Source organism: Poecilia reticulata, linkage group LG16 (genome assembly GCF_000633615.1).
Source record: "Poecilia reticulata strain Guanapo linkage group LG16, Guppy_female_1.0+MT, whole genome shotgun sequence".
Taxonomy (NCBI): domain Eukaryota; kingdom Metazoa; phylum Chordata; class Actinopteri; order Cyprinodontiformes; family Poeciliidae; genus Poecilia; species Poecilia reticulata.
Window position 1 is genome coordinate 25,933,491 of NC_024346.1, and position 20,939 is coordinate 25,954,429.

The 20,939-nt window shown below is 39.0% G+C and overlaps 1 protein-coding gene across 3 annotated transcripts in view; it reads right to left on the minus strand.

Moving 5' to 3' along the window:
• Positions 1–20,727, minus strand: part of LOC103478272 (DEP domain-containing protein 1B) — a 32,340-nt gene extending 11,613 nt beyond the window's left edge. For 2 of the 3 annotated variants that reach the window (XR_535772.2, XM_008431989.2), the window contains exons 1-10: positions 20,583–20,727; positions 18,346–18,611; positions 17,951–18,095; positions 17,500–17,627; positions 17,283–17,413; positions 17,140–17,187; positions 16,830–16,970; positions 16,576–16,742; positions 15,163–15,339; positions 11,324–11,506 (exon numbers count right to left, since the gene is read on the minus strand). Coding sequence is in view for 2 of the 3 variants with exons in the window: in XM_008431989.2 (XP_008430211.1) it covers positions 11,324–11,506; positions 15,163–15,339; positions 16,576–16,742; positions 16,830–16,970; positions 17,140–17,187; positions 17,283–17,413; positions 17,500–17,627; positions 17,951–18,095; positions 18,346–18,611; positions 20,583–20,630 (1,434 nt within the window). In the remaining variant the exon portion in view is untranslated. Of the gene's footprint in view, positions 1–8,806; positions 10,151–11,323; positions 11,507–15,162; positions 15,340–16,575; positions 16,743–16,829; positions 16,971–17,139; positions 17,188–17,282; positions 17,414–17,499; positions 17,628–17,950; positions 18,096–18,345; positions 18,612–20,582 lie in introns of those variants that run through there. The other variant, XM_008431988.2, reaches the window with a different exon arrangement.
• Between the last annotated feature and the right edge of the window lie 212 nt (positions 20,728–20,939).

Below are 20,939 nucleotides of genomic sequence, written 5' to 3' on the forward strand. Positions count from 1 at the left end.
GTGAGAGGTAAAGTAGTTCAAATTCACATCACACTTTTCAGACTTTTACTTGTGAAACGGTTTGAAAGCTCCGTAAGCTTCGGTCCATCATATAAAGTTCCAATAATGCATCAGAGTTTGGTAATGAGTGTGACTGTTTGGCTCCAGAGCTTTCTCCCCGTTCAGTGACCGGCGCTGCTCTTTGATTTCTTGCGAGGTTCACTTTCTTCCTTTTCTTTATTTTTCACAATCAAGCTTTCTGTCGTGTGGTTTTTAGCTGTGCTGCTGTTCTACAAAAAGATAAACAAATAAATATTTTCTCGTCTTTTTTATCTTTTCTCTCTCTCTCTCTCTCTCTATGCTGGACTGCGATTGAATGTTTTGGCTCGGCTTATGTTGTATATGTAGTGTTATTTGTATTATAAAATAATAAACAGTATTTGCTTCACCAGATTTGTCCGTCTCTTAAAGAAAACAAAAACAAACAAAAAACCATAGCATTTTCTAAATTCCTGTCTGTTTTCACAACTCTGTTTCTCACGTCTCGCTACGGTTTCTGCTTCTATAAAAAGAGTTTTTTCCACAACCTCATTTTTACCACAAACCAGCCGTGACTCACGTCACAGCCAAGACAAAGAAAGGATCTGTTTAGGTTCCCACCGTGCCTTGGAGTTTCTTTTTATTATTATTTTGTGAAACGTTGAGTGGTGTGAAAACATTGGTTGCCATCAGATAAACACAGGGGTTCTGAATAGAGTCCAACTTAAATATTAAAATTGTGTAGATGCACATTTATCTTAATCTTTTGCTTATGTTCCACATCGCATCACATCAGACTAATGTAAAAACAGCGAATTTTAGCAATGTTGGTCTGGACTTCCGTATGGCTAAACAAAACCAAATGACTGTAATTATTGCATAAACATCTATTTTAGAAAAAGAAGATATTTAGTGAGGATTTTATGCTGTAAGACAATTACGGGGAAACAATGTTAGGATTACGAGAGCGCTTGGGAATATAGCTGGCACCGCATGTCCTTCAAGACAAAAATGATCCAACTGCTCCACCAGGTCGTCTGCCAATAAACATGAGGACCTATGAGATTTACGAGCAGTCGGGGGATTTTTTTAATTTATTGACTGGTGAGGTGAGTTTCAACAGACTTATCACTGTCCATTATCTTAAGTGTAAAAAATGACAGAGATTGAGCTCAAAAATAAAATTCCTTAAGAGAATAATGTAGATGTTATCTCATGGTACTTCAATAAAAGGTATTGTGTGTTGCACAGAGTCAACGTTGTTTTTACGACGGTCAATAGATAAAAGCTTGAGTTTATGGCGTCTTTTTTGAACCTTCTCCAGTTCTGACAAAGCACGTCGAAGGAAATAATACTTTAATACTTCAGAGATTTTGCTTGCTGTGTGGAGCAATCACACTCCCAAGTCACAAAGCCAATAAAGGAGGCGACGGATAGGATCACGACCAAAGGAAGAAAAGTCGACTGTTCTAAAGCAATGCGGAGAGAAAAGGTTCGCTGTTTTCTCCAGTGTTGATAGTTTATCTTTCAGGATACCGAGACTGCATTGATACTCTGACGAGAAATAACTTTATCTGTTTTCTTAGGTTCTTTCATCATCATCTTCTTCTTCTTCTTCTCATTCTCCGAGTCCCTCACTCCTAAGAGGCTGTAGTGAAAACTGCATTATCTCTGAACGGAATGACATCACTCAGCTGAGTCAAAATAGTATGAAAAGACATAAAAGCTCGCCCACGAGGACCGAGCTGCATGCGTACGCATCGAGGAGACGAGTATTCATGCGACTTGATTAGCATGCTGTAGCTTTCGTCGCAGTAAATAAACCTCTGTTTGAAGTACGTGATGATTAAATTAATGTTTGTTTGAGGTGCAAACCAGTGAACCTCGACATCATTGGCAGCCAGGCCCTGTTGACGCTTTGAATGTTGTTTTGTAATCTAAACCTGTACCCAAAACGTCTCCACAGCTTTCTCCCCGGCCCTGTCTGGCTGTGTCCCTGGCTCTCAACGATGCTGTTTGTTCACTAACGAACCTCTGATGACGTCAAGGAGCTGCTCTGTTTATTCTGAGATCAAATCACACATATTTGGAGCCTACTTACGGATCAGGTAACCTTTGAAGGCACGTGGCTACACTGCACTTTACTTTCAGGGTAAAAAATAAGAATAAAAAGGAGATGAAAACAAGCACAAAAACACACGTATGTGGAATAAACTGAAAAATATGTCTGGTTTTGGGCAGCAAGGTGGAACGGTTGTTTACTGTGTTACCTTGTAACAAGACATGTATGTATTGTAGAGGTAGAGGTGATGCATCACATGGTATTGATTCAATACCACCTACATACAGGACCTATGCTGATACCTGTATCAGTATCGATATCGCCCATACTGATAAATTGAACTTGTGACATTTAGATGTTTTTGTGGTTTGTCTTTTGAATTATTTTGTGCATTTTTGCATCTGCAAAACACTTTATAAGCACGTGAACATGATTTGTGTACATTTCCCTGAATAAATAAAGTCCATATTATATATGGTAGCACTGTTGCCTTGCGGCAAGAAGGTTCTGGGTTCGATTCCCGGCCTGGGGTCTTTCTGCATGGAGTTTGCATGTTCTCCCTGTGCATGGTGGGTTCTCTCTGGGTACTCTGGCTTCCTCCCACAGTCCAAAGACATGACTGTCAGTTTAATTGGTTTCTCTAAATTGCCCGTAGATGTGAGTGTGTGTGTGCATGGTTGTGTGTCCTGTGTGTCTTTGTGTTGCCCTGCGACAGACTGGCGACCTGTCCAGGGTGAACCCTGCCTCTTGCCTGAAACGTTTGCTGGAGATGGGCACCAGCACCCCTCCCGACCCGATTAGGGACAAGGGTGTAAACAAAAACAGTACAAAAACTAGAACGGCAAGCAGTTATGAACGGGTGTCAAGCCCAACCCGGCAACTAATACTGATCGATACTTTAGCTCCATCTGCCCATCTCCAATGGATGGATGAATGATTTTCCTTCTACTATTTTGTGTTGGTGTATCACATACGTCCTCAGCAGTATCTGACTCCTGACGTCTCACCAAGACGGTTGTATCAGACGGTCAGGCTGGGGAAAGAAATTTCTTTATTGGAAAATTCGGCCATACTAAGTATATGTTGCAAACATTTCAATTTGAGGCCTGTCCTCTTGCTGACAGGCTTTATAAATATCTCTTCCACTTGAAAGTTTGCTGTGGGTCGCTTGGTATGTGAGTGTGGATCGCTCCCACAGAAGGACTTTCTTTCTGCGAGTACTGTCAGTTGCTTGTCACAGCTGTGTACCTCGGTGGAGGAAAACTGATAGAGAGAGCTGAGCCCAGATTTGCTGCCTGAGCTCATGGTCGGATGTCGTTATTACACTGGCTTAAGTAAAGCAGACCTCACCCAGAGCGAAATAGACAAGAAAACAAAAAGCCTGCGATTTGAAAAAGCTTCTAGGCAGATTTGACAGCTCTGGCGCATGTCTAAGAAGAAGGGGAAAAAAAACAGTGCGAAGATAATATAGAGGATTCATAAGTATCCTTTCATCAAAACTCATAAACGGCTTTTACCAGAAAGAAACACTCGCTAAGTAATACAGAAAGAGCACATCCGCTGCATAATACCCCAATTTCTTTCTTCCAGAGGAAAAAAGTTATTTATAATTTTGCGATGACACCTCGAGCTCAGCACAAAGGCTTCATCCACTCCATCCCACAAGAGGAAGAGAGCGAAAAAAAAAAGAAACACTCTCTGTGCAAGTGGCAGAAAAAAACCCACACAGCCCTCTTTCACTCGCTCGCCCAAAAACAAAGACGTTGCTCACCCTGCAGAGGTACAGACAGCAGGCCCATTTCTCCTGAATTGGCTGTTATCTAATTGACGTTGATGGAGAGTGAGGTTGGTTCAGGATGAGCCAGGTGCAGATGTGATATCAAAACCAGGGACCACATTGAAAAGTTTGTCCATTAGGGGGGAAAAAAAGGGAGTGAAATGTGACGTCTAATCTCTGTAATGTATAATCTGTATGTGCTGTCACTGATGTTTCCTGTTGGCCCTTTTACATTTCAAATGAGCCACTACTGGACCATTGATTGAACAGGTGTTTTCACATCTCATAGTCTGGTAGACTCTGATCGACTGGGCACCAAAACTGCAACATGCGTTACATTTTCAGCTGGTGCATTTCACTTTCACACTGCACTGTGACAAACAATCCAAACTAGTTGAGAAACCTGACATTTCGTCTTCAGCACGTCTTCACAACAGGGCTCCTTTATTATAACATTGGCAACAATTTATAGGAGCATTAGATGGAGAGGAAGTTCATATAAGTCTTGCAGTTCCACCAGGTGTCTGACAATTGCTGCTGCCGCTGGTCTGGAGGAGCTGAGTGGAAAGAGGCGCTTTGCAAGATTAAGCATTTAGGCATCACCGAATGGCCTCCACAGGCGATTCAAGGATTCCTCAAACATGCCTGAAGGAATCAAAGCAACACTCTAGGTTTGTTTTTGATGAGGGAATAACTTTATAACATGGTATAAAGCTCAGAAAACCAAGTAGCACTCCCACCAACATTTTTATTTAATAGTAAGAGAAGTTCTGAAATGCACCTGTTGCAGCTAGCAGGAGTAGTAAATCCATAAATCCTAATCCATCACATTAGTCTCAGCCATTAAAAATATTTCCACAATTGACAATGGGACAACTTATACGTACTTTTTCTTTTTTTTTTTTTCCCTCCACTTCCCCGTGTTGTGTTTGCTTCGAGGTCGACATGATCTAGCACAACCCTCGCAGAGTGAAAACCCAATTACTGTCGCAACACATCTGTTCCCAGAAAGGCATTAGGGTAACAGCGTGGTCTTTCCCAACTGGAGAGCGTGGTTTCAGTCACAGAGACACACACTACCTAAAAATGTGTCCTGGGTACACCTAGCCTTGATAGGTTCATGACAGATCTGAGTGCAGAGCAGAAAGAAACCATTTAAATGTGTTTTTCTCTCCTCACACAATCAAAAATGAATTTCCTGTTGCGAATCAAGAGGCAACTAAAATAAGAGAAAATAAAAAACGTGCTCGAACATTGTTGGACACACTGGGATAAGTTTTTTTGTGTGATAATTATTCAGTAATTGTTGATAACAATAAATAACAAAAAAAATTTTAAAAAAAATCCAACAAAAGAGAATTATTTTAAAAAGGACATGTGTTTAACGACAGGCATCCAAAACGCCTCATTGGTTCTCAGCATCCGAGGCCGTTTTCAAATACGTTCGGGTCAGTTTGCCAGAAGATTGCCTCTTGGTGCCGTTTAAGGAACAAACGTGCTGAGAGGATCTGAACACAATTCTGGGCCGGATCTGAGGCCGATGTTACAGTCTTTATATCTGGAGGCAAATGGCCTGCTTTGTATTCGGGTCAGGAGTTGCAGACCTGGCTACAAAGGCTAAAGAGGTCCCTGATGATGGAGTTCATTCCCACTACTTCACTCCACTGCTGAGAAATCAGCTAATTCTCCATCGCCACGAACGGTCACTTACGCTACTATCTCTGCACAAGTAGGGCCGAATATTAATCCACCGATAAAGCCAGAGGAGTAATGAAGACAACAGAGCAGGTAGCAATATTCTTTAGTCATTGCATCTCTTTATAAGACGTAGACCTCCGAGTCGTTAGTCTCCAGTATTGCGTCTTTAACTGCAATCAGCCATCATCATTCACCTAAAAGCAAAGGTAATTCAAGGTCCCTTTGTTCATTAGGTTTGCAAAATGTGCAGAAGCAGAGCAGCGAGATCTGAAACTCTAGTCTTATGTTATTTGTCAAAAAAAAAAGAAAATTGTCGCGTTTGACCATTAATCTAAGGGTCTCCCCAGGATGACCTTTGTTTCTTCCAGATTATCAGACGGGTCAATGTAAGAGCTTTGGACACAAACATGATGGTGGCGTATGAAGCAGAGGTGAGATGCATTTCTTAATGGAGACAACCAGAGGGGTTCATCAGTGAGGGAGCTCTCCTTCTGAGGATCTGACTGCTTTCTAATACCTGAAGCACTTTTCTCACCAATCACGTTCAACTGAGTTCGCGGTAATGCATGCAAATTAGGGAGGATGGTTATTATATTTCATATAGACAGAAGGGAGGCACGTCAACAGTATCAAGACTTGAATCTAATTAGTAGTCGGTCGCCATTAACTGTTTCTAAGTATTTAGTTTGAATCAGACAGATATCTGTTATTTTATGTTAAACAAAAAATCTGACTGAACCAGTAAGCTGTTGATTTACTGGCCTAACACGCTACAAGGAAGATCAAATATTTCCAGATACTTTATCTAAACAAGAGAATAGGCATAAAAACAAGTTTTGCTGTTTCTCCTAGCCAACTAGGAATGAAAAATCAATCCTCTGACAGTCTAGAGGTCGAAACTTATTCCATCGCTGCAGGGCAGTTAGGAGGCTTTGTAAGTTTCTCACATCCCTAGTAGTGGTTTGCACTGACAAAACATATTTATTCCAATGTATTTATTTGTTTCTGAAAACTTTATGTTAAGAAAAACTGAGACTTGGAACTTTGGGTTTCACATTTGTTATTATATGTTTATTTGTACAATATTTATATCATTAACAACAAAAAAAGAATTTGTACATAACTTTCTATTCTATTGTGTGAATATACTGTTTTCAACCATTGCCTCTTGCAATCTTAGAAGATAGAGTCCCCTGTTCACTTTTACAAGTTTTTTTTGTGTGTGGTTTCTGGAACTGACAGTCTGACAGAACAAATCCCCTGTCTTCACAAACCGCTTTCGAATTTGTATTTTGGTGACGACTTTATACTCTTATACAAGTAGTATTATTTTGAATTAAACATGCTCTTACTTTTGTAGAGTTCCTGGCTACTCTTTATATATCCATGAATTCTGCAGCAATGGAGCCGATGGGTGTCATGAACCATGCCCTACAGTTACAGCGATGGTAGAGTTCAAGAGGCCGTTATGTTCAAAATGAATTTTGCAGCAGCCTGGTTTCACTGGAGAGTCAATTCAAGCAGAATATCTTAATTCCTCCATTGAAACAAAAAACAAATTCACTGTTTTTGTTTCTGACAATACCCGCTAGAGCCCTGCACTTTAAATGTAAAATTGATTGTATGTAAAAAAGAAAATAAATGAAAGCTTACATTGATGTACTTCTATTTATATCAGCTGTATCACCATATCATTAAGAATCTATTATCACTCAATTGTAACAAATTTATCCTGAGCATCAGCAACACATTAACTCAACTCCTCAGAACAGAAGCAGTTCAGATGATATCCTGGGGTAGAGTTTGCATTGTAAACAATAACATTCAAAATAAACACAGCAGTGTAATACAAAACAGTGACATCTTTTTATTAGGAAAATTAGAAATGAAATTGACTTTTCTCCAGTGTTTCCTTTTACCACACTGAGCAGTAATTCAAGTGTAACAGCTATTCCAGCATTAAAGATTATAGAAATTCATTTACCAACATTTCAAGTCTCAAATTATATGAAGGGAAAATTGACATGGGAGGACAAGCAGATAATAGATTAAATTGGCAGCTGCATTTACGATCATGAAATAAGTACCATTTAAGGACGCAAAACATATACAAAACAAAAAGCATCACATAAAAACATGAGATGAGGTCTCTATGCAATTATACAAAAAAAAAACATTAGAAAGAAATTAATAATGATGATATAAAAGCAATACATCTGGACAGTCTAAGTCTGTCTATTAAGTGGTTGTCAAAGTACCAGTCAACTTTTAATCCATTCATGGTTCTGTTCTGAGTCAGCAGTTCTACAGAACCATTTGATATGTTCATTAACAGCAGCTACATTATTAAAAATTAGTACACAATAAAGCTGCCTAAATTGAGCATCATTATCCACCCATCCATTTTCTTTACACCCTTGTCCCTAATGGGGTCAGGAGGGTTGCTGGTGCCCATCTCCAGCTAACGTTCCAGGTGAGAGGCGGGGTCACCCTGGACAGGTCGCCAGTCAGTCGCAGGGCAACACAGAGACACACAACCATGCACACACACACTCACACCTAGAGGCAATTTGGAGAGGCCAATTAACCTGACAGTCATGTTTTTGGACTGTGGGAGAAAACCCACGCATGCACAGGGAGAACATGCAAACTCCATGCAGAAAGACCCCAGACTGGAAATCGAACCCAGAACCTTCTTGCTGCAAGGCAACCGCTCTACCAACTGTGCCACTGTGCACCCACTGCACAGAGCACCATTATCACTACAGCAAAACATGACATGAACATTTCTGCCCCTAACTTAATCCACTTAGTTACAAATGCATCAAAAATATCTGATATGTAACAGAAAATCATCTCACCTAATCAATACTGAATGAAGTGGTATAATATACACACAAAACTTGTCAATACTTTTGTCTCAGTAAGTTATTTTTTTCATCTAGAACATTAAAAAGTACATCAATTCAAAAAGTTATTTATTTTAAGATGACTAATAACTCCAGTGTCATTACATCAATTATATCATTTCAAGTTTTGGAGAAAAAAGCAAAACAAAACTTTTCTCAAAGGGTAAGCATTTTTTATCTTTTTTTATGATATGATTTGTTTATCAAATGAACAAATCACATCAACCTTACCATATGTAGCAATAGGGTAAAGTCTCCTTTAAGAGCTAAACATTTTATGTAAAAAAAACTAATAGACAGGCTTAATGAGTTTAAGTCATGTGATTGATGACGACCTTGAAATAACGTATTGACATCAGCATCACTTTACTGCAGTTAAATGCTGACAAGTACAGCAGGAACTGATCATGTGGAGAAAAGGGGCACTTTCTGCTGCTTCCATTCACTTCCACTGCACAATTCACTAATGCAAGAACCTGTACAAGTAAAGCTAGTGGCATCTAAATAAATGATATCGCATTACGCATCTGCTCTGCCACCACAGAAGACAGCCTCACCCACTGTATGTATTCTGAATAATTCGTAAATATTTTTTAATTTGGGGGAAACCCCCCCCCCCAAAAAACAGCCAGGTTAGCTAACCTAGCATATCTGGTACTTTAAGCTACATAATTTTATGCACAAAATTATTTTAGTTAAAATACAAACTTATAGATGGGAATGAAAATTGTTTCAAATGTTCTATTTGTTTACATTGTCTTTTCCTCTCGTCAGTCAGATAATTTAAACAGAATCTGTAGATTGTTTGAAAAGAAAATTGGTTTCTGAATTTAATATCGTATCTGAATCAAATCAGGACCCTAAAATTCGGGATTGTTAGACACTGGAAGATTTGCATTTCTACTCTTAAATGCTTGGATAGGTTGCTTGTCTACTAGGTCTCCAAGCCATGGCTTTAAGGTAACATCTGACTTTGTTCTCTTAACTTGAAAAATAGTTATATCATTCCTTACTTTATGAATTCATATCAAAGCTTAAGAGTTCGCCATCAATACTTTTATCTGAAAAGTCTTTTGTGATGTGCATCAGTGCCCGAGTTTAAAATTTTGAACACAACATTGCCCCATACATATTTTGTCTCGAGTTAGATGATGAAAATTTTAACATAGCCATTCAGAGCTTTAACCTAAACATAAAAGTTGTACAAAATATGATAAGTGTCCTTAGAAAAAGATCTGTCCACCCTCCCACATGATGATACGAGTAAGTGTTCATGTGCCAAAATAGATTAGGTGGAAAGGCAAAAATCCTTTGTGATTATGATAATTGACTAAATTTGCCTTTATGCCCTAATAATACCACAGAAACGGACTTCACCGTTAACTACAGCTGTTCAAAAAATGTAGCAAAACTGTGGCCAGTCCACCCACAGTTATAGCTACAATTGTAGTGCCTTGTGATTAAACGAGCTTGAGATGAGTTTTGGAGGTTGGAGCACAAAGGAGCATCAGTAGTGGCAGCTCAAGCCCTAAAACTCCAGCTTCTCTGAAAAGGCTGGAATGGTTTCTTGAGGTTGAAAAGCATGAGGTGAGGCTTGAGCCGTGGGGCTTTCTCAGGAATGACAGCAGCTTTACTTTCCTCAGTGGGAAATCGTTTTTGGTACACCTCTGGGTAAGACTTCTGGAACTGAAAGGGGAAGAAATGTAATTTGTTATCAAGTAGAATGTCAAAGAATCCTTGTAAATCACACCTCTAGAGTCTCGGCAGAATTTTCTGATACTAACAACTACTACTTAGTTGTTAGTAGTAGTTGTTAATGACTTAACATGTCAGATTGAAACAGAAATTCAAAGACAGGGCTTTCCTTTTCAGAGAATGCATTTTGCCTGGAAGAGAACAGAAACACTACTTCCTTTCGGAAACTAACGCTGGCTTAGAGTCCAATGTGGTGTCTTTTATCAATGTTCAGGACAAATTTGACTCACATTCGGAAGAATGCATCCACAGAGGCCAGTGTGACCCGCCTTGGAAAGTTGATCTAAATGTTTTCTTAATCTGTCTTGATGTAGTCACCCCTGCAGTCAGCACTATCCATTTATTACCCTTATCGCCCAAGACAAATGTTAGCACCAGGCGTGATCAGAGCCAACTGCTGTTTGCCAACAGGTTCCATTGCTCTAAATTTTCTGGAACTGAAAAATTCAGTCATCACCAAAGGAAAGGTCTGGTTGGATGTCTGAGGGGAAATGCCCTCTCCCTCTTGAACTCGGTAAGAAAAGACTTACATGACAGAGGGAGAAAGACACAGCAGATAAAGATAGAACTATGTGAGAGATACATAAACACAGTTCATGAAAGACAGAGAACATTTGACATTTTTCCCCCCTTAGGAATATTCTGTCAAATATGTAAACATATTCAAGACATTTTCAAGTATTTCTTCAATAGCTGTTGCAATTTTTTGTATTAATGGTCATTACATAGATTACACCAATCAACTACTCTACAGACTGATTGCTGTTATTAAAAGAAAGTAGGGGGGAGTAATGAAAGAAAAAATAATTACGTCTCCCCAACGCTCATGGCCAAGCTCCTAGAGGAAACACTGCTATGAAAATGCATACAGATGATTTATTATACTCCCGTTTGGCATTATGCTGGTTAAGGTTATCCAACAACAATCCAAATAATGTGCACACTTTCTTATTGCAGTTTCTCTTAAAAGCATAAATTTTATTAGGGTCGGAGTTTCTGCAGAAGAAAGACAATGCAGTGGTTTCCATGAAATGCACATGGATGAGTTATGCATCCTTCCAGCTTATTGTTTGTGATCATTTTTTTCCCTATGTATGTTCGTACCTGTTTGAGTCTTTTCCTCTTGTCTTTTGCAGGGAGTTCTTGGTCTGCAATCAGACCTTCCAGCAGCTGCTGCAGGGGGATCTGTGTTCCTATAACTTTCTGCTCCTCACAGTCTACTCTCTTGATCTGTTTGCAGAAAGCCGGCGATGCACTGAAATCCGTATCCGAGCCTGCATATTTGATCTGACGGAAGAAGGAAAATAAAATATCCCATGAAATTCTCTGGTAGTTTTCAATTGCACTATCAGAAGTACAGCCGAGGGTGTGGTTATGCTCGACAGGACAGCCGAAATATAACGAGGCTCTACATCTCATCTATTGGCTATTTATTATTTTTTTTAAAGTGACAATTCAAATTTTATATAGCATGTCACCAAGACAAAGGATTTAATTTGCAAGACACGTTCAATTTAATAATATTTTATGAATCCTAAAGGGAAATTAAATGATGGATGCAACTCATGTAATTTTTCTGAGTTGCTGTTGGCAGGAAGAACCGCTGTAGCAGTCTTTGTTACAGTGATTCTAAAGACGCCTCTGACTGCAGACAGTCTCAGGAAGAGGATGCTCAGGGTTGTTGGTTATCTCACGTTTAAAAACAACTACAGTGCAAAACAGAAAACACGGTGTTCTAGTGAGAGAGTCAATATGATACCAAGTGAAATTCTGAGAAAGTATACCAGTACTGGTAATTTTTTTTTTTTGCTTAAAATTTCATTTATACCCGATGAAAACTAATGTCTAGTCACATAACAGTATGTTAAAAATGTTGGCTGATTTTAAATACCTGACAGACCTCACACACGACTATCAAATATTGTTGATAAAACAGGGTTGGCCCAGGAGTATATGTGTTGTCCAGACATACAGCAAAGACAACACAACTCACCATTCACAAACAGATTTCACTCATGAACATTCAGATGTCAAACTCTAAATCTGGCAAACCCCCGAGATCAAACGTAAGTTCAGAGCAAACAAACATGGCTGACAAGGAAGAAGCAGTGATGATAATTTGCGGACTATCTTCAACAGAGAAAAATAACAAAACATAAAGACGTCTCCGACGTTCAAATCCAAGATTTGAGATCGAGATGTTCTGAGATCCTTCAAAGCAAATCAGATCTCTCCAGCCACACCACACGCCGCAGAAATACCTTATAAAATTTGATTTATCACAATAATCAACGTTAGATTAGCAAAATTCTATTAATAACTAGAGATGTGCCGATCAGGTTTTTTCCTGCCGATACCGATCACCCATGAGGGCCGATCACCGATACTGATCACATAATTATTATTTATTTATTTTTTATTATCATAAACACTACCGATTACATTATGTGGAAAAAGGAACCATGAATTCACCTTAATTTAGACAAAAACTTGTTTTTAATAACTTTTTCCAAGAAGAAAACTAAACAAAACAGGCATTCTGCAAATTGTACTGCTATCAGTAATACTATCTTTAATAGACTGAAAACATATGAAGGCTCTGAAGAGGCTAAATAATGCAAAGAGCCAAAATAAAACCTCTCAACATTGCCAAAAAAATTCAAGTATAAAACTTAACATTCAAAGGCAAATACAGGTTCCATTACAATAAATAATCCTGAGTTACTGAATGAAAACTTCCTGATAGCATGGCAGCTAGCTGATTACTGCTAGTTCTGAGTGGCTGTTTCTGACTGAACGGAGTAATTATGCATAGCAGGGAAGAGATTGATTATTTATTTAGAGAATTTCTGTCTCATGTTAGGACAGCGAAAGTTTTAATACGTATGTAAAATGTATTTTTTTAGGTTAGATGCTGCAGCTTTAAGCAGAGGTTCGGTGTGAGAGTCACTACTAGGTGGAGCAGAAGCGGCGCTCCGTCTGTGAAATATTACTACCTGTAGCGTAGCAGCGGTTCAACAGCGAGATCAGAACCAGGGTCTTACATCGCAGCTCGAAGACTTAAATAATTTTGCGGGTTATTTGTTTAGCTTTCTGACTGTCTAATCCGGGTGAGTGTTTGTAGCTGTGCGCTGCTTTACCTGCTATCTGGTCCTCCGTATGTCTTTTTTACTGCAGTGAGCCTCGATGTAGCCAAACTCCGTCAAGTATGCCATTGTTTTTATGTCGTATTAGCTTCGTTGTGTTGATGCATTTTTACGTGCTTCAATTTTCCGCCGCAACACGCAAACTTTCCCATTCACTCAGTGCGTTATAGTTCAACATCGCTTAGGATTTGTTACTGTGCGTTTGCGCAGTGTGAAGGAAAGAAGAGACCAGCTGCACAGGCAGGCTGAGAAATGAGATGCAGGTGATCGGTATCGGCAACAAGAGCCAATGATCACCGATCATTCACTTTTTCACAAAAATCGGCCGATTATGATTGGTGACCGATCGATCGGCACACCTCTATTAATAACCATTCATCAACAGTATTAACAATGCAGCAAAAACATAGCCATGAGTTCGTTTTTGTTCTGACTCAATATAGTGACCCTATTATGAGTCTGTAATAAACCTGAAGACGAGCCATCCTCTGAAGACCTCTGCACTGCGTAGCAGCTACTGGACCATAAATAATTACTGATGCTCCGGTGTGCAATTAGGTTTAAAATGTTCTTGAGCTCCCTGACAAACAGCAGGATGGTGTTCAGAGGCTCCCTGTCTCGTTTAATTAGCTCTATAAGTTGCCTTCAGGGGCTTAACGTTTGGTTTTACCTACTGAATCAAGCGAAGAGTTATCTACACTTGTGTAAATAACTACCAGGAAAAAAAAAAAGAACCTCATACGCAACACTCCATCCAGAGTGCGGTTTCAAAGCCCTACTATTCATCACCATTAACAGAAAAAGTCAACCATGAATGACTACAAATTGTCAGTGCTCTGCCTTCTTGATTCCCTGTGCTCTTGGAATAATATTAATGTGCAGAGGAATTGAACAAAACTCTACAACACTTTCTGACAATGGAGCCGTTAGGGAGCGTACGTTAAAGTATGGTGTTCTGTGTTTACATATTGCACAAAGCAAAAATCCTTCAAGCATCATGCAGTTTTTCATACCACATTTAAGAGTTAATTCGTTATTACAGCAACTTCCTCATATATGTAACTTTACCACTACCTGCTCCAACCCTGATTCCCATTACTAAACATTTTGAAAAAAAATTACATACAGCATAGATGTGTCTAAACGGATTAGAACAATTAAAAAAAAATAACGGATGGCCTTGAATTATTTGGAGTACATTTTGAGGAAAACAACAGGGCATCTTTTTCTGTAATAATATGTGACATCACGGTTGAATGCTTTATTAGATTGCATCACCGGAACTACTATGAATTTAATCACTTTTACACCACTTTACACCAGTAGGACACAATCTTGCTGGATAATGCTGCCAGGTTGTGCTGCTGTAACGAGGCAGTCATTTTATTTGAAATATCAATTACATGTGTAATTTGGTGTTGATCAGACACATTATGACACAGAATCATGTGTTGTTAGTAAAACAAGGACATTCTGTTGTGGACTTCATTTCTTCTTTTAATTTCTGCTCGACTTTGTCAGAGTTAAGACATTGTTTTCCTTCTTAGCTCTGATTCGTAACACAATAACCGAATGAATCTAATCTAAACACAACATGTTTTGCACTAAGTTTGTGCATTCTGGTATGTAAATTGTAATAGAATTAATTGGAAATAAAATCTCAGTCAGCTCAGACACAGATATTTAATGGACAAAAAAAAAAAAAAAAAAAAAAAAAAAGAAGAAGCAGAACCCAGTGAGTTGAAGTTGGCTCATAACTTTCGTTTCGTGTTTGCGTTCTGTTTAAACATGACTGACCTGAGCTCTTTTCAAGTGTGACAGATGCTCCTCAACCTGGCAGCGCAGCTTGGCATTCACTTGGAAGATCGCGCCGTGGCGCTCCATCATGAAGGTCACCAGTTTGGTAGCGAGCAACTCGTCCAAGTCCATGTCATCGGGAGAGCCCAGGACGCAGTGAGAGAACATCTGCACCATCTGCACTCGGATCACAGAGGAACAGGAAATGGGCACCGACTTCATTATCAACACAATTACCGTAGCATAAGGACCAACGAAATGAACGACCAATCTTGTGCAGCTAATACTAATGATGTTTTGTATGCGTGCAGTGTTTCAGGTGATGCTTACAGTCTATCCCCAAGATGAACAAGTTAGTTTCCTAATTAACAGCAAGATTGGATTTTTAATACAGGCTGTAACTATAAGTTCTGATATTATATCAGCAGGATAGAATATTGCCTGTAGCGTGTTGATGGCTGAAATAGGCAAGTGTTTTCTTTGCAACTTGCTAAGCAAGTTGTTGTGTAATCAAGCCTGTATGTATAATTTTGACATAGTTTTGGACAATAAATCAATAACAATTTATGTCGAAATAGACGTGATCAAAATCAATAGATAAAACATCTGACAGGAAATTCAATATATGAAATATTCACTGGACTGTGATCCAGAAACATACAGCATTCTGGGAGTTGTAGGCAGAGGAAAGGCTTTAGTTGTTCAATCTCTCAGGGTGAGCTAAAAAAAGGTTGGTGGTGGCATCAACTAACTCACTCTTTGGTTACCTAGCAACAACCTGTTGGGTAACTTGCGCAGCAGCAGTCCCAGGTTTTGCCACTGTGCCTCATTACTGCTTAAAAGTAAAAAACAGCATGGAGTGAAAACTGTGGATAAAACAGAAAATGTAACGAAACCAGTTTGAAAGTATTTGAAACAGTTAAAAAAAAAAAAATCACATAATTAATAATTATCAAACGACTGATATGAAATGCACATATGGTAATAAGTTTTTCAGCCACGTCGTCCAGCTTTGTTTTGAACCCATGAGAATTAGAGGCCAGAAATTCAAACTTGTGTTCCCAGTTGTTGTTATTAAACACTGCCTGAAGACGTATGCTGCAATGTCAATCAACAGGGAAAAAAGGAACAGATAAAAAAAAAAATGATTAAAATTATAACAACAATCTTGCCATGTATGACAGAAGGCAAACTTTTGACTAGAACTATAAAAATTAATACCGCGATGTAACTAGGTTCTCAAAAGGTCAGCATGACAACTCTACTTATTGCTGCAAGCTTTTCATAAATATCGCCACACAACTGTCAGAATGCTCTTATGGGATTACACTGACTTGTAGAACATGCCGCGAGCTCAATAAAACAGAAAGCCTGTACGGTTGTACACAGAGATTAAACTGAGGGAAGTTGTACCAGCGTGCGGGTAGCAATAGTGTCGTTAAGAGGAGGCAGGCGGGGATTGTGGCAGACGCGAGCCATGAGGCGCAGTAAAAGCTGGAGCCGCCTGCGGTTTGGCGGTGGCAGCAGCAGGCAGCTGACTTGAAGAGCCTCGGTGGCTTTATCCTGCTCCTGTAGCAGGCCTGCAAACATGGAGAGAGATGAGTTCTGCTCTCTGAGGGGGCGAATACTGCATAAGGTATAGACAGTCAACAATGTGAATAACTCACTGAGGATGTTGACAAAGACCTCGTAAAGACGGAAGGTCAGCAAGGGCTCTTTTAGTTTTTGATAATAATCTGCTACGGTCCTCAGAACATCTCTCTCGAACCCTGGGTACAGCGGCTGCTTGGCATCATTGCCTTCAGGCCCTGGCAGAAAATGTCAAAGAAAGGTTAGCAACACTTTATTTGAAAGGGTGTGCAAAAGACTTGCATGACACCTGGCATAACACCTGTCATGAATATGAAGGAGTACTTTTTGAATGTTGTCGTGAATTGTTGCATTACATGTATCAACTTTGCACTAAAAGATACTTACAGTTTGCAAGGCATTTCATTGCTGAGATCACCCAATACGGCATGTCCTCTGGAAATGCAAAAATATGGTTCTTTACTAACAATAACAATAAATAAAAAAAAGTCATTTTAATCAAATGAAAAAGGAATTGTCCAGCATCATACCAGCTTTGTTTTCCAGAACAACTATGCCTGTTTTATTAACACTGAAGATATTGACAACAATGTCTTTCCCATTCACATGTGCTGGGCTTAAAATTCCATCCAACGTCTTCAGGCCCAGAACTCTCTGCAAACTAAAGGAACAACACTTTTAAGATAGCATGAAAAAAACGAGACAAACAAACACAAAAGATGCAAGTCATGTGAAATGAAAACATACTGTGTGACAGTCATCGATTTCCAGATGTGGTCCACTTGTTTGGAAGTCACTTCCCTCCTACGTATGAGCTTGCATTCATGCACATCTCCAATGGCAACGCTGTGTCTTTTATTCCATAAGTCTGAATTCTTGTTGAAATGGATCCGTAAAAGAGGGAAAAGAAGATTAACGCCAAGCGAGACAGCAATCCAGTAAAACTATCCGATGATTAAATATTTACATGACAGAGAGAACAGTAATGAATGTATTCTTTGACGGAAATCCATTAAAATAAAAACAAAAGTGTCTCAATCCGTATTTAGAGGTGACAAAATAACCAAAACGAGAAGAATTATTTATCTTTTTTTTTCTGTATGTACAGGAAATAAAAAGTCGATGAAGGTCATTTTAAATCTCCATATATTTCGATGAAGCCACAGAAAGGAGCGAAACGTCTGTGGCCTTTTCTCACCAGTACTGCAGATTTCTGAGGTGCAACATTTTCTTTCTGAGGCAGTTCCTCGTAGTCATCCCAGCGGATTAGCCTGGGCAGGTCGCTGTCGTCTCTCCATGATGGTCTTGTTGGAAGAGACTTGAGCGGAGACATTGTGGGGAACCTGAAAGAGAAAGATGACAGCACCTAAGACAAGACGAAAGTAAAAAAAAAAAAAACAACCCTGTGAAGTTTGATTTCGGAGACAAGACCTGGGGAAGAGCAAAACAACACTTGTATCGAATTAAAATACGATTGAAATCAGAAATATATTATTCAGATGCACCTGTACATACAACATTATTGAGTAAGCACAAATCTTTTGTCTACCAAGTAAAATTACCCGCATTTTTAAAATCCCATGCCTTCGTTACCTGTACAGATGGCTGTTGTCTTCAAAGTCCTCTGTCCCGTGGCGTCCTTTGACGTCTTCAATCACATGGGCTTTAAAGAACTTCCTGAGCAGCTGCAGAGTCTGGTAACGCGTTACCTCGGGCCCAAAGTTGTAGTTGCTTCGGAGAAGCTCATGAAGATAATCCACCGCCTCCGAACCGGCGAAAGTGCAGTCATAGCAGCGAAAGTTCGCCCAGTGCCTCCGTAATGGCATACCTCCACGAAAAAGCTTAATGGTTTCATTCCACTGCATTAGGGAAACACAGAAGGTGTTTAAAATAAATAAATAAAAAGTTTAAAGAAAATCTGTTAAAATGTCAGAGCATCTACTGAGTGATTATTAGAAGTCAAACATCAAATACTTTGCCACAAGAAATACTTTCATAACAAGAAATGAGATTCGGTATTTCCAGGAAGGCTTTGAACGTTCAATCAGCAAATATTAATCATTTTGCATTGGAAAAGTAGCTGACGGTTGCTATAGCTTCAATCATTACAGATGGCACCTCAGGCATACATTACAATATAGACAAAAATATTATGCCAAATTCAAATGAATACAGCCATTTTAAACCTCTCTAGCGATTCAAATAAGTCCTTCACAGGACATGAAGATCAGCTATATAATCACAACATTTGCATATTTGAGTGTTTTAGTCGTTCAACTCCTGATAGAGTTAATTGAATGGGTGGGAGAAAAGAATAGAGTCAATCAGATTCAGAGCAGACAGACGAGGTTGCATAAGCGTCAATAAAGCTCAACAAGTGCTAAATGGTATATAATTATATAAACGAAAATAAATTTAAAAATTCTTAACACTGGCCTTGAGACGATTGGGGAAAATGACCAGAATCGCTGAAAAAATAGCAATAAAAGTAAGTATCTGCTGTACAGAAGGGAGAACTCAATGAGAGCTCTCCTTTTCGAAAAGATAGAGAATCTCAGAACAGATTCTGTAACGCTTGAAATAAATAGTCCCTTTGAAATAATAGCGAAAGAACAGTAATTTTTCCAGATTCTGTTTCACTGTCTTTCTATTGTGTTTACTGGGGCCACAGCGCCAACACCAAGGACTTTTCAATAGACCTGCACAGCTAATATTATTACTTGAGTGTTTCCCTACTATAAGCAGTCACGCTGTCTGCTGCGTGGGAAGATTTTCCATTGCATGGGACGGGCGAATTGAATTACTATATATTTTTATCTTGGCGTATTCCTCAGCCTTTAATATAGAACAACACAATATAATTACAATTAAAATCAATCCTCATGCTCAGCTCTGGTGACATGTTGATATAAAACCAGCATGGGGCATAAATGGTTTTAATAAGGTTGTTTTCCAGGGTCGAGTGAGTTACAACATACAATTTTAAGATGTTTTTAAAAGGTGAACCAGCTATTTACTCTGAATTTAAAGTGAATTCCTGTGATTCTTTTTTTATTATTCTGTCAGATCTGTCTGAATTAAGATTATTTAAAACCTCTAATCCAATGAGGTTATACATGCAGCATAAATATGAATCCATGCTCTGTTGTTCCATTAATATTTTCAGTGATAATTTTATTAATGTAGCAGAAATGTTACACTAGGAAAGGTTACACCAAGACATTTTGGTAAATTTTAAGATGCTGTATATGTATTATTAATACTATGGCCGTACAGCAAACCTTTCAATAAAACCATCTCAGAATGAAAGTAAGAATCTCTCTATATATTTTATTTATCTTTTAGATACACCACTCTGCCTGTACTGCATGTTTACACATTGATATACTGTTTCTGAAAAAGTGGCCATAAATCTATCCAGATCAAATTCGTGTATGTTGTATTATTAGTCTATCTTGGAAAAAACCCAAACGACAAATGAATAATTGGCACCCAAATTTATTGTGATATTAATAGCTTTATGTAACCTTTTAACCAAAAACACTGTGTTTGTTATCAGCAGTTACTCAAGTGCAAATGGAGCAAAGTCCCAAGTCACAGAATGAGTACATTGTGACTCATGGTTCTCTTTCAGAAGCGATATTGATTGTTTTAGTGACAGTAAATTGAATTTTAATGTTATCTAGTCGTTTATTTAGAAGTCAGGCTTGTAGAGTGGCCATATTATAAAGAGATGCTAATAAAACAAGCGTTATACACCATTGACAATCACAAGGAAAAGATACACTTTTCCACCTCACTCACGATACCCAAACGAGCAAGAAACTCACCAGCTTCGTGGCCCGGTATGGCCCGGGTCCGATAACTTGGCCTTCCATGCCCTTATAGCCGCACGAGCGAAAACATTAAGCTATAAAGTATTAAAAATTATCCCAACACGGCGATAAAAAAGTGAGCCGGGGCAACCTAGACGGAGGCGTTGCTGCCAACTTTGAATCTGGTGCGTCACTCGGATTAGGCAACGTGACTGGACGGCGAACTAGTCACGTGACCTGCACAAGTAACGCTCGAAGGGGCGAGGATTTACGAGACATGGAGACTGGATTAACACGAGAAATGATTTTTAAAAACAGGCTTCTCACTCAGTTTTAGGCTTTAACGTGTAAAATTGTCTGAATTTAACTAAG